Source organism: Tarenaya hassleriana, unplaced genomic scaffold (genome assembly GCF_000463585.1).
Source record: "Tarenaya hassleriana unplaced genomic scaffold, ASM46358v1 Cleome28, whole genome shotgun sequence".
NCBI lineage: Eukaryota > Viridiplantae > Streptophyta > Magnoliopsida > Brassicales > Cleomaceae > Tarenaya > Tarenaya hassleriana.
In genome coordinates, this window is record NW_010966021.1 from 2,090,429 (window position 1) to 2,101,768 (window position 11,340).

Here is an 11,340-nt window from a genome sequence, read left to right on the forward strand (position 1 = left end):
TTCCGATGCCAACACCAGTACCGCCACTGCCAGACCCAAACCCTTCTCCAATACCTACACCAGAGCCTCCAGACCCAACTCCTTGCCCGATTCCAACTCCATGGCCCGAACCATATCCAACCCCGTAACCGACGCCGTTTCCATAGCCAAACCCATATCCGCCGCTGGGGTTAGCATCCATATCAGGGTCTGGCTCACTTGCCAAGGGCTTAACTTTATGATCAGGGTCTAGCTCCATCAAATTAGACTTGATCAAATGCTCAGGCTCTACCTCAACCATCCCAGACTTAACCTTATGGTCTGGTTCACTTGCCAAGGGCTTAACTTTATGATCAGGGTCTAGCTCCATCAAATTAGACTTGATCAAATGCTCAGGCTCTACCTCAACCATCCCAGACTTAACCTTATGGTCTGGTTCACTTGCCAAGGGCTTAACTTTATGATCAGGGTCTAGCTCCATCAAATTAGACTTGATCAAATGCTCAGGCTCTACCTCAACCATCCCAGGCTTAACCTTATGGTCCGGGTTCAGCTCAACCAACCTAGACCTAATTATGTGGTCAGTATCAAGCTCGCTCGTCTCCATCATGGCCTCATTGTGCTGTTGTGAGCCCATTTCTCGAAGGTCATTCATGGGGAGATCCATAAAGAGCCTACTTGCACAACTAGAACTGAAGCATAGCAAGAGAAACAACCCAAAGCACTTGCCTTTGTGTCCCTGCGCCATTTCTCTGTGTTTGTTTGGTTATGTTCTACATTGTTCAGTGAAGGGTCGCTCGCTTTTATAGGGTTCCACATCTGAGATAAGAGAGTCCACAACGCAATCCGAAAACGCAGAATGTCCCTCAGAAAATGCGCCTGAATTTAGGGTTCATGACTATCACATGAAAACTGATTCAAGGAGCTCTACTTACCGTGACGCAAGGAAGGAACATTGTCGGGAAGCATTCCAATTGTAAGCAAGAAACTGTGATCAACAAAATTTTCATTACAAGGAACTCAAAATGAAACTACTTCCATGGCATATTCAGACACTCTCACCATCACCTTGTGCTTCAGCAGCACTCAAGCTCTCAGCCAAAGAAATGTTTTTTTTTTTAAATGTTCTGCTGTCGCCTCCATGTACAAACCTAAACAACATTGTGAAGAAACGAATTCAATCTTCAAGACCAGAAAATTGTAATAAAAGTTCACACTGATTGCACTTCCAAACGATCAAACTAGTACAGTTCCGCCGAATCATCAATGAAGCCGCTTTGGAAACTGAATGGCGCTAACGCCGTGCGACACCGAAAACGCAAAAACGCGGAATAATGCGATGATCTCCGTTTCGGGAAACGCAACGCTGACGTCAAGGGAGCGGCTAGAAACGCCGACCGTGAAATTTACCCTACAATGGGCGAGGTGTAAAGCTTACCGGAAAAAGGCGGCTGCGGTGGCAGATACGGCGGCGGAGAGAGGGAGATGCATAAAAGCAAAGGGTCACGTTGTAAATAATTAAGTATATAGTACTATTTTAGTAATTGTGTGAATGTTTAGGACTAATATGTAATATCACCAATAAGGTAGACCGATTTGTAATTTTAAAACCAAATTTATTTGGGTTACTGAAAATTGTGCTTTTATCTCGAGGGAATAATCAGAATTTATCGTCTAACAAAATCAACTCTTTCTACCATATTTTTTTTTCCTACTATTGTCAAATTGTATTTATTAAATATATTCTAATTTATCTTATATAAATTTTGTGTATATCCACCTATTAAATTCTCTTGAATATTGACTGACATGTAAACAAATAATTTATAAAGAAAATCTATGTAAATACTATAATTGTTTTTCTCTGTTCATAGTAATATTTTCCTAAAAATTCTATTAATACGATCCAATTAATTTTAATATTATCAATTTATTTAATACCTAACATATTTATTCATGTATTTTTGTTAAATGAAATTATATCTAAATATACAAGTATCTAAAAAAAATCACGATCCAACAAAAATTAGTTTTTATATTATATCAGGAGTAAAAACAAATATACAAGTATTTCAACAATTTTGACGTGTAAACAAATAATTTTTAAATGAATGATACTATATGAATTTTTATAAATTACGAAATGAAACCAAACTTTTTGCATTAAACCGTTTTATCATAAGATTTTCCAATAACTACTGACATAAAATTGTTTATTGGCAAAATGAGAACCCTATTAAATTAATAATAAAGATAATATAATATTTGTTTAATTGGGAAATTTAAAAATAATGAGGGTGAGTTTGGAATTTTCTATATTAATCATACTTAAGCGCGTGACCGACACCGCCGTTGCCGTCGCGCGTAGAGAACGAAGGGGCAAATTCTGTCATTTGTGAAATGTTCGACGAAACAAATATACGTGTGCTGCCATTCTTTCGCCTTCTCCTCCTCCGCTTTTACACTCTTCACTGTTTTATGCGTCACCCACATCCTCTCCGTATTTTCTAATTGTTCCCTTCGCCGTCTCCGGCAACGGCAACGGAAAGTTCTCTTCTTTTTCCCCTTTTTTCCGTCAAATCCACCGATTTCGATTTTGTAATTCTGAAATCGAAATCACAATCTTCTGTTGTTCTCTGTGTCGGTCCTCATTGGCTTCTCCAGAAATTAGTTCTCTGATTTCAGCTTTGCTGCGGCGGCGATCTCCGGAGGAATCATTCGTTTTCCGATCGATTTCAGCGTGTTAGGTATGAAAATTTATCGATCTGTTGGCTGAATGCGGTCTCAGGATGAGTTCCGCCGATTGTGGTTTCGTCGTCTGTGAAATCTAAACGGACGTTCTGTTTCCAAAAGTTTCACGTTTTATCTCTCAGAATGAGTCACGATGAAGATGATGTTTTGAAGAATTTTCGTGTAACTTCGTGGTGTAGATTTATCTCTGCTTTATGAGTAGAAATAAGAAATAAGTTGAACACTCGTCACATCATCTCGTTGTATACTTATTTCAATGTGAATGTAACTTTAGTTATCGTTGACCTTCAATTCTGAATTGAAATCTGTGCTTGAAGTACTTGTGGATGATCTCTACGGACATATAACAGTGGAGTGTCCTCTTTGGTGGAAATTAGGAGCATTGTGGTTTGGTTTTCAGTTAATATAAAAACAGTGCTGCGAAGATTAATCAGCTTGGTTTCGTGGAAGTGGAAGCATTTCGTTTAGGGAACTAGTGGAGGAAAGTTATAGACTTTGTAAAAGAGAGCATGAATGGACCATCGGGGAGGGGAGATTCTGCATTTTGGTCCTGTTTGTGTTTTTGCTTCTTACTGTTCTTGTGCCTGCTGATGCATGGCTGTTTTTGCTTTCATGCATCTTGAATCGTTGATATGATATTAGATTAATTTGTAATTTTTCTTTCAGCTCATTTGTTTTGGAATAACAATTTTTTTTAGCTCAGGTCATTTACTTTGCGTCGTGAAACAGAAATGGCAACCACTGCAAGCGCTTCACTTCGCGATTCAGATTCAAGAAGCTTGCAAGTGCTTCTTGAAGCTTTTGGTTCTCGTTTTTCTCTTGAGGACATTGATACTGCTTTTTGCCAAGCAAATCGTAATGTCAATAAAGCTGGTGAGATCCTCTTTGCAATGACGGAGAAGATGCCTAAAAGTGACGAGCTCAATGTGAGTGAAGCAATTTTGGATCCAACTTCTCGCAATGTTCCCCAGGAAGTGCATCAAGAAGATATGAAAAGCAGAGTATCAAAGCCGAAGAAATATTCTGCATCAGTTGGCACTGTTTCAAGTGTTATCGGGAAGGAGTATGTTAGTACCAGGACTTTAGCAAATGCCCCCCGTAAAGCAACCAAACCATTGAAGATAGATGCAAAGGATATTCCAGAAACTGAGATATGGAGTGAAGAAATGCCAGAAAATTCAAAGGGAAACAGTGACAGGTCACAGACTGATGTCGAGGAATTTCTCATAAAGATGCTCAGAGAAGGCTTTCAAGTTAATCCAAGTGTTGTCCACGAGGTTCTTGGTACTAATTCTATAGCTTTACTTGATTCTGCTCCGTAGCACATGTCAATAAATCTTTTGCATTTGGAAATAAGCTTCATCCATATATTCAATCTTTCTGGATTATAGTTTGAAATTTGAACTGTAGATCCTTTTCCTTGGTTAATCTGTTTCGCTGTTCTTAGCTGCTGATTAATGAATCTGCCGTTTCTCCTGCTTTTCAGGGAGTTGTGGATATGACGTGCACAAGGTAAGTCAATCTCTTGTGACCTGATTCATCTGAAATAGTGCTCTATTACTTTCTTATTGAGCTACTTTGACTAAGTGTTTACAAATATACCCTGCAGGGTAACATAGAAAAGAATATTGTCATGTGATAAAACACTTCTCTCATTTCACTGTTGATTACTTACTTTTCATGTGTAGCCAGGCACTCCATCCTGCTATTTGCTGTTTTTGCTGTTTCTGGCATGATTTTCCTTCTTTAATTCATTCTCTGTATGCTAAAACATCTAGGTTTGTTTTCACTATAGAATTTGGGTTTTGGTGATGGAAGGGACGACAATTACCTTATTTTTGCAACATTCATTGCTATTACAAGTCTTTAAATAGGCATTTGTTTCCTTTTACTATTATGTCAATAGATCTTGCATTTATTAGTGTCCTTGCAGTTGTGCTGTGACTACGTCTTTTTACCCATGGTATATTATTCTTTACATTATGACTGATCATGCAGAGCATGGAGAAATTGCTCGACTTGTCTGACATAAAAAAGCATAATAATGGCGGCATTGCAACTGGAATGGTAAGTTTTTGTTATGGCTTGCACTATCTGATGATTTGAGGACTACTTGCACTTCAAATTCTTACTCAGCTTCTTCTTCATCTACCAGTTTTCTTCTCTTCATCATGTTATCACACACGTTTGTACGGTTGAGTCTTACAAAAAGAGTATAGGCTTATCATAGTAACGAACAACCTCTCTTAATCTCGACTCAATATTCCTTGTTCATTTGTCATAGAGACCTGAGGAAAAACCTAAAAAGCAGGGATCTAATTCATGTCATAACGTGGAAATGCAAGATTCTGCTCTAAGGCATGCTTCTAGTGCCTTTTCTTTCTTTCTTTCTTTTTTTTCGGGTTACTCTCCATTGTGAGCTAACGTAGGAATCATTTTGATCTTGTCCTGTGAATTGCATTTTTTGAGAAAACGGCAGTGATGCAGCAAGTAACTTGACAAGTCCACTCAAAGGAAGCAAAGTTAAAACAGATCTGCAGAGGGAAGTTTTAGAAGCATTGTTCTCAGGTGCTCAAAGTTTTGAGGAAGAAGCAGAAGAGATACGACGAGTTGGAGAGAGAAGAGCCAGGGCAGTGGGTAGACCAGTTGCAAAACCTCTGGTTCTGGACGAACCGAATCATAAAAGAGTAGTAGTTGTAAAACAACTTCCTCAAACGCTCAAAGAAGGTACCAACTTAGTGTATATGACTTTTCTCCTATACAACTTGCTTTTAATATTTTTCTTTTTCCTTAAACATGACTTGAACCTACATAAACGGCTATTGGATTTCATTTTGGCCCTCAGGAATTGGTGGTTTGTTAAAACAAGCCGTTTTTCTTCAGACTGTAGAACCTGCCATGGCTAGATTTCGTCAACTTTTCTCCTGTTTTATGAGTGCTAAATTTTCTTTCTTCTCCCGTAACAGGTGAAGATCATGATGGCTTTGAAGCTCTACGAAAAGCAGCAACTGAGTATTGGAATGTGATGAAAGAATACTACAAAGCTGTAAGTCTTTACCATGGGGGAATTATCTGAGAAGTACTTGAAATGTTAACTTCCGTGTTCTTTGAAAATAAAGTTCAAGAAATGATAATTTCCTGTGTTTGGATGTCGCACATTACACTGAACCAACCAGTTATGACCTCTTTTCCTGCAGGCTGTAGAAGCATTTCTGAAAGGTGAAACCGAACGATCATACAGACTTCTGGAAGAAGTAGGTTTCTTTTTTTTTGACACATTAACAATTGGATTTGTTTTCACATTAAAAATTATTGATGAAAACATTTGAAAAGGAACTGTTATTCCATCATAATCTAAGTTTCCACCAGATTAAATGCTTCGCTTGTGTTATGTGTCGGTATCTCATGTCTACCCTGATTTTGTAGGGACATTCTTTCAAACAAAAGGCTCGAGAAGCAGATGAGAAGTCCGTAGCAAAGCTGGTAGAGGTCAAGTCAGTTTATTCCTCAATCCTCAACCAGTCCTCTACAACCATACGCGTTTTATATTTTCTCAGACAAGACTCTTCAAAGTAATTCAAACTTAAATTTGCAGGGAAGACAGCGGACCAACTTACGAGGAGGATGAAGTGGTGACACTGAATTTGCAAGAACACCAACCAAAAGAAGCTCTTCGGGTTCTCAAGCATCAGCTGACTTGCTTCTCCGGCATCTCATGTAAGTTTAAAAAAAAAAACATCTTCTGTTATCCTTTTTCCCCGAAGAACGAAACACTAATCTAAGCCTCCCTTCTGTTGTCATCAGACTTCAAGTACCTTAGAATCATAGTAGGCGTCAACACCGAAGATACCAAAAGCTCCCGTAAACGTTTGGTATGATTCCATCCCTATACCCATCTTCTTTCCAAATCTGAATGCTAGTTTCTTTTTGTCCATGAACCTGTGAAACTATTTTTTATTTTCGCCGTCATCGTTGCAGCTGGTTAAGCTGCTGGAGAAGGAATCAATCGCTTGGTCTGAAGAAGATAATGGCCTGACGATGATGATTCAAGTGGATAAGATCGATCCCAAAAGCTTGAGTTTTGCCAAGAAATAGGGGATCATAGGATGAAAAAAGAGTACACATCCATGCAAACCCTTTTAGCCTCAAATCTGTCCATCTGAACATTCAATTCCTTTTTTGCAAACCCTCTCTTATCTGAGAAAGAGACATAACCCAACACATTTTTGCGTGATACATTCTTTTTTATCAAAGAGACCCGAAGATTCAAGCCATCATCAATGTTACAACATTACTTTGAATGTTTGAGACCCCATTCCATTCCAATATATATGTATATGGCCAAGAACAAAAAGGATTGTTTGGTCGGTCATTGGGTAAGTCTCTGAACATCTGTCTGATCATTGTGGTCTAGGGTCTCGAGCAGAAGAGGCGGAGCGTACTGAGCAGTCCCTTGGTGCTCCTCCGAGTCCTGACAGAAGGAAAGAATGATTGTCTCTATCGACATCTCGACCACCGCGAAGAATAGCGTCGCCACCACATACCCCAACACCCAACACACCTGTTTGCAAGATGAGAAACCCCGGATCAAGCTCAAGACTAAACAGGCATTCGCTAACCAAATGATGTCTGGACATTACCAAGACGGGGAATAACGGCGACGAGACTTTGTTGTGAGAGGATCGGTACTTGTGAGAATCCAGCATGAGGAAACCGAAGAGGGCGCTGAAGAGGCTCACGCAAAGCTTCCCGAGAAACAATATCACATCTCCGATCACATTCACCTTCCCTATCCTCAGAACATTGTTGATGATGAGCTCTGTAGCCATTGCAGAAGATTTACAGAAGCTTTTCCCAGTTATAGCAATCTGTCGGGACAGTACAGACATCGATCAATCGACCGCAAGAACCCGGGACAGGGTTTAAAAAAAGGTTTGTTTCGGAAATATACCATTATGTATGCGTTTCGGTTAACTGACTTGATAGTCCACTCGATGCTTTTCAGGCAACCACGGCAAGCGTAATAAGCCATTCTCCCAAACCAGTTGTCGGGAGGGGTACCTGCTACTTTCAGCTTGCGGCGAATCGCTTCAAGAATGAACCTGACCGACTCCACGAACGAGACAATGAGTGAACCAAGAGCCACCGATCCTACACTGTAGCGCAAAAACCGCTTCATAGAAGCAAACACAGGAAGAAATGGAATATCCGGCTGCATCATTCACACAAAAAGAAAAGCATTTAAGTCCCAGGATATGTTTTCCATATCATACACATAATGCTATAACTCGGAACTGAAGCTTATACCGATACATCGCCCCGAGCCCAGTAATAAGAGGCAACGGAACCGGCTATAACGGTAGCAGAGGCTGCAATGAAGAACTGAGTCACCCAGTAGCAACCGAATATGTGGAAGAATATGGAAACCGCGATATGAGGGGTGTAACGGATGCTATATCCGCAACAACGATCACAGTTCACTCTTTTCGCCCCGAGTTCGTACACGCAGCAGTTAGAACTGCAGTTGTTCTGAACAACCTCTCCCGAACTGAACAGATGAAGAGCCGCCGATATCCACAGCATGTAAAACACCGCAAGGACTGCGTACGGTATGACGGGAAATATTACGAGCGCTCGAACCTCCCCAATGACTTTGGCTGCTACCTGGACAACGACATTCTCGAGGAACAAAAACCCGGTAAGAGCCTCATTCCACTTGCTCTTTTAAGTTATTTGTGACTCGAGAATATTATTACACTGAACCTTGAGAACAGATGTTGCCAAGAGGATGCGTCGGATAATGGCGAGTGAAGTGAGGAGAGCGACAACTGAGATAAATGTCATCAGAACAGCCATTGCACGGACATGAGTAAGCTCCTGAAAGATTTACAAATTACAATACAATAATTGTTGTTACATTTGAGGGTCATATAATGGGGAATGGTGTGATTCCATATATGAAAAATGCTTGCAAGAAATGTAACTTACTCGACCATATACATGATAGTAAGGATCATGCTCGCCAATAATGGGTGTTACAGCATTGTTCCCGATCCATCCAGCTATGGAAAAAAGGAAAGGCATAATTATGATTATAAGTTCGTGAGAACATTGTGAAAGTACCGTTATATATAAAACGTTTTCCTTCAAAAGGCGAAACCTTTCAAGTAATAGAATATTGTCACCGAGATTAGGAGAATGTTGAATAAGGCAACAGTTATCCAAGGCATGGCTGCAACGAAATGACGAATCAGCAGAAGCCATATAACCGATATGAAGAGCGGGACGAGGCCTCCGCAAACTATCAAAACCGGCCATGATTTCCCGATATCAGCAATATAACGCTGCAATAACACAACAAACCCGACAATATTTACAGCATTTCTCAGTATCAAATAGAGAGTGGAAGAAGAAAACGGAAAACCAAAGTTAGAAACTTTGAAGAAGGAACTGTATATTTACTCAACCTTCAGAACTGAGGACCGAGAATTTATCGACCTATGAATCGCTTTGTCTATTAGCATGTCCTCTTGAATTTGCACACCGCCCATCTGGTTCCAGTGGCGTAAAGACGTGTTTGAAGCCCGAGCTATAAACTGACAGCTCCAATACACTACAGAGTCATCGATATGATCATGTTACACCATGGAAATCGAAAAGAAACAAGCTTTATATAAGCATGGAGTGCAATTCAAAACCAGACTTAACATAGTTATATTCTGAAAATGCAAACCAGAAAATGGAAATGAAGCTAAATGTTTAATGGAATTCTTACCGTTCACGCTCGGGAATATGACAGGGTAACAAGGGCCTTGAAGCTGAAGAGAGGAATTCCTCATTTCCGGGGTGAGGAATTCAAAGTAATCGTAATTCCTATCGATCCAATCATTCATACTGAGACGAATCTCGCCGTCTGGATAGTCACAGACCCAGTTGAGCGTATCATCATAGGGTATAGGACAATCTAACAGGCATATACTCCGAGCATTATCCAGCTTGAATTGCCCGTCTTTCAAACCGCTTTCGTAAACTTGGTTCGGGTTCAACCAGTATCTAAGCTCGAGCTGAGTAAGATCACGATGCGGATGCTTGCTACCGCACACATGCCCTTCATAGTCCAATCCATATGTGAGCCTGCAACAACATCTCATAGAATCATTACTAGCACAGTTATAACAAGTATATCATCACACTATCAGCGGACATGGAAATCAAACACAGAAGAAACTGTGGTTCCGCTTGATCAATATACCATCACTATCACTGTCATAATCCTTCATCTGTAGGAAAGGTCGCAGCTTCTGTGAAGAAAACACACTTCATGTACTTGAAAGCAAGAACCACTGACAAAATTTCACAGAGTAATCGGTGCCTCGGGACAATGACGACGCTTTGGCTCTTTGGTAAAAGAATCACATGATGAATTGAAGTTACCAAGTTTGAATATAACATCTTTCCTAAAGAACAGCAAGAAGAGACTAAAAAGGTACAAAATTTAAGATGCTAAAACAAAAATCTTACGACCCACAACACACAATGACGAAAACCACAAGAGAAGCTAACCGAAATGACAAAATTAGGGAGAAAGATGAAAACCCGTTTGAGGGTTTTAGGGGGAGCCGATGAAATGAGCGGACATTGTTCAAGATTTCAAGCAGGAATCTTTATATCTAACCTTAACGGGTTTCCTTTGTTGAAACCGAAGCTGGAATTCACAATCATAGAAATCCAAAACGCGATGAAAACCACAAGAAATGCAATATCTCTGCACTTCCGGTTGTGCTTGATGATTCCATCGTCTGGGGCAGTACCATCACTGGAAGGGTATCTCCCTATCACAGCTCCCAAAGGTCCTCGCATGTCTTCCGCACTGTATCTACAGCTGTATCTATATGCGTCTCTTCAAACCCCTCAAAAACCCTCGAAGAAAAAAAAAAAGTATCTTCGGAGAGACAAGTCGAGACCTTTTTCTTCGCAGGAGAGAGAGAGTGTCTGTCTGTACATAGTGTGAAAGTATGGAAGGGTTTTATGTCTTTTAGATTGGAATATTTTTTTTCTTCTGGAAATCCTTTTCATAAATATCTTTTTATATTTTAAGACAAAAATCTTATGGGATGTCAAAGTTATCGCAGTAGAAAATCGAAAAGTTTAAATCTTTAAATAAAATTAAACAATTGGTTCATTCAAATCTTTGTTCTGTTTGATGTGTGGACTAAAACAAATTCTTCTGTTCTTGTTCACAGTGAGATCTGCAACTTCATCAGTCCGTTAACGTAACGTATATATATTATATATTCTACTTTCATTTACATTTGACAAATTGAGTATTTTTAACGAAAATGAGACTTTTTTTTAAATAAAAACTAAATCCAATCGAATAGAATAAAACTATAAATTTACAAAAAAAAAAAGAAGAAGAAGAGAGATGTAGATTTTATAAAAGAAAAAACGAACATAAAATGGATATAAATATTATAAAATAGGAAAAACGAATAAAAAATAGCCGAACAAATAGTTACCAATTACATAAATATAACCAAAATGTAGTAATTTTATAGCCTTTATGTGGCCTTACCGAAGATCAAAACTGTATTGTATTTGTTTATTTAC

At 39.4% G+C, this 11,340-nt stretch overlaps 3 protein-coding genes across 7 annotated transcripts in view; 1 reads left to right on the forward strand and 2 right to left on the reverse strand.

The window, feature by feature from the left end:
* The window catches only part of LOC104818065 (keratin, type I cytoskeletal 9), a 1,633-nt gene extending 879 nt beyond the window's left edge, over positions 1 to 754 (reverse strand). The window contains exon 1 of the mRNA XM_019203031.1: positions 1 to 754. Coding sequence (XP_019058576.1) covers positions 1 to 727 — 727 coding nt within the window. The 5' untranslated portion in view covers positions 728 to 754.
* A 1,663-nt stretch (positions 755 to 2,417) lies between these two features.
* Positions 2,418 to 7,233, forward strand: LOC104818068 (putative nuclear RNA export factor SDE5). Of its 4 annotated transcripts, XM_010547519.2 has the most exons (13): positions 2,419 to 2,726; positions 3,434 to 4,014; positions 4,217 to 4,242; positions 4,729 to 4,797; positions 5,015 to 5,088; positions 5,210 to 5,457; positions 5,697 to 5,776; positions 5,928 to 5,984; positions 6,157 to 6,224; positions 6,326 to 6,447; positions 6,535 to 6,602; positions 6,709 to 6,847; positions 7,145 to 7,233. In XM_010547519.2, exons 2-12 carry the CDS (start codon positions 3,462 to 3,464, stop codon positions 6,823 to 6,825), a joined length of 1,482 nt encoding a protein of 493 aa, XP_010545821.1. In that variant the 5' UTR covers positions 2,419 to 2,726; positions 3,434 to 3,461; the 3' UTR covers positions 6,826 to 6,847; positions 7,145 to 7,233. The 4 variants fall into 4 exon arrangements, with proteins under 4 accessions (XP_010545822.1, XP_010545821.1, XP_010545819.1 ...); XM_010547517.2 differs by lacking the exon at positions 7,145 to 7,233 and having other exon boundaries at positions 6,709 to 7,004; XM_010547518.2 differs by lacking the exon at positions 7,145 to 7,233 and having other exon boundaries at positions 3,460 to 4,014; positions 6,709 to 7,004.
* LOC104818067 (choline transporter-like protein 2) lies at positions 6,855 to 10,740 on the reverse strand. 2 transcript variants are annotated; one of them, XM_010547516.2, is made up of 10 exons: positions 10,406 to 10,739; positions 9,506 to 9,864; positions 9,198 to 9,343; positions 8,891 to 9,074; positions 8,719 to 8,792; positions 8,494 to 8,607; positions 8,038 to 8,394; positions 7,682 to 7,942; positions 7,371 to 7,598; positions 6,855 to 7,291 (listed from the first exon to the last, which is right to left on the reverse strand). In XM_010547516.2, the coding sequence occupies exons 1-10, from the start codon at positions 10,588 to 10,590 to the stop codon at positions 7,100 to 7,102; spliced, it is 2,100 nt and encodes a 699-aa protein (XP_010545818.1). In that variant the 5' UTR covers positions 10,591 to 10,739; the 3' UTR covers positions 6,855 to 7,099. The 2 variants fall into 2 exon arrangements, with proteins under 2 accessions (XP_010545818.1, XP_010545817.1); XM_010547515.2 differs by having other exon boundaries at positions 6,855 to 7,598; positions 10,406 to 10,740.
* Between the last annotated feature and the right edge of the window lie 600 nt (positions 10,741 to 11,340).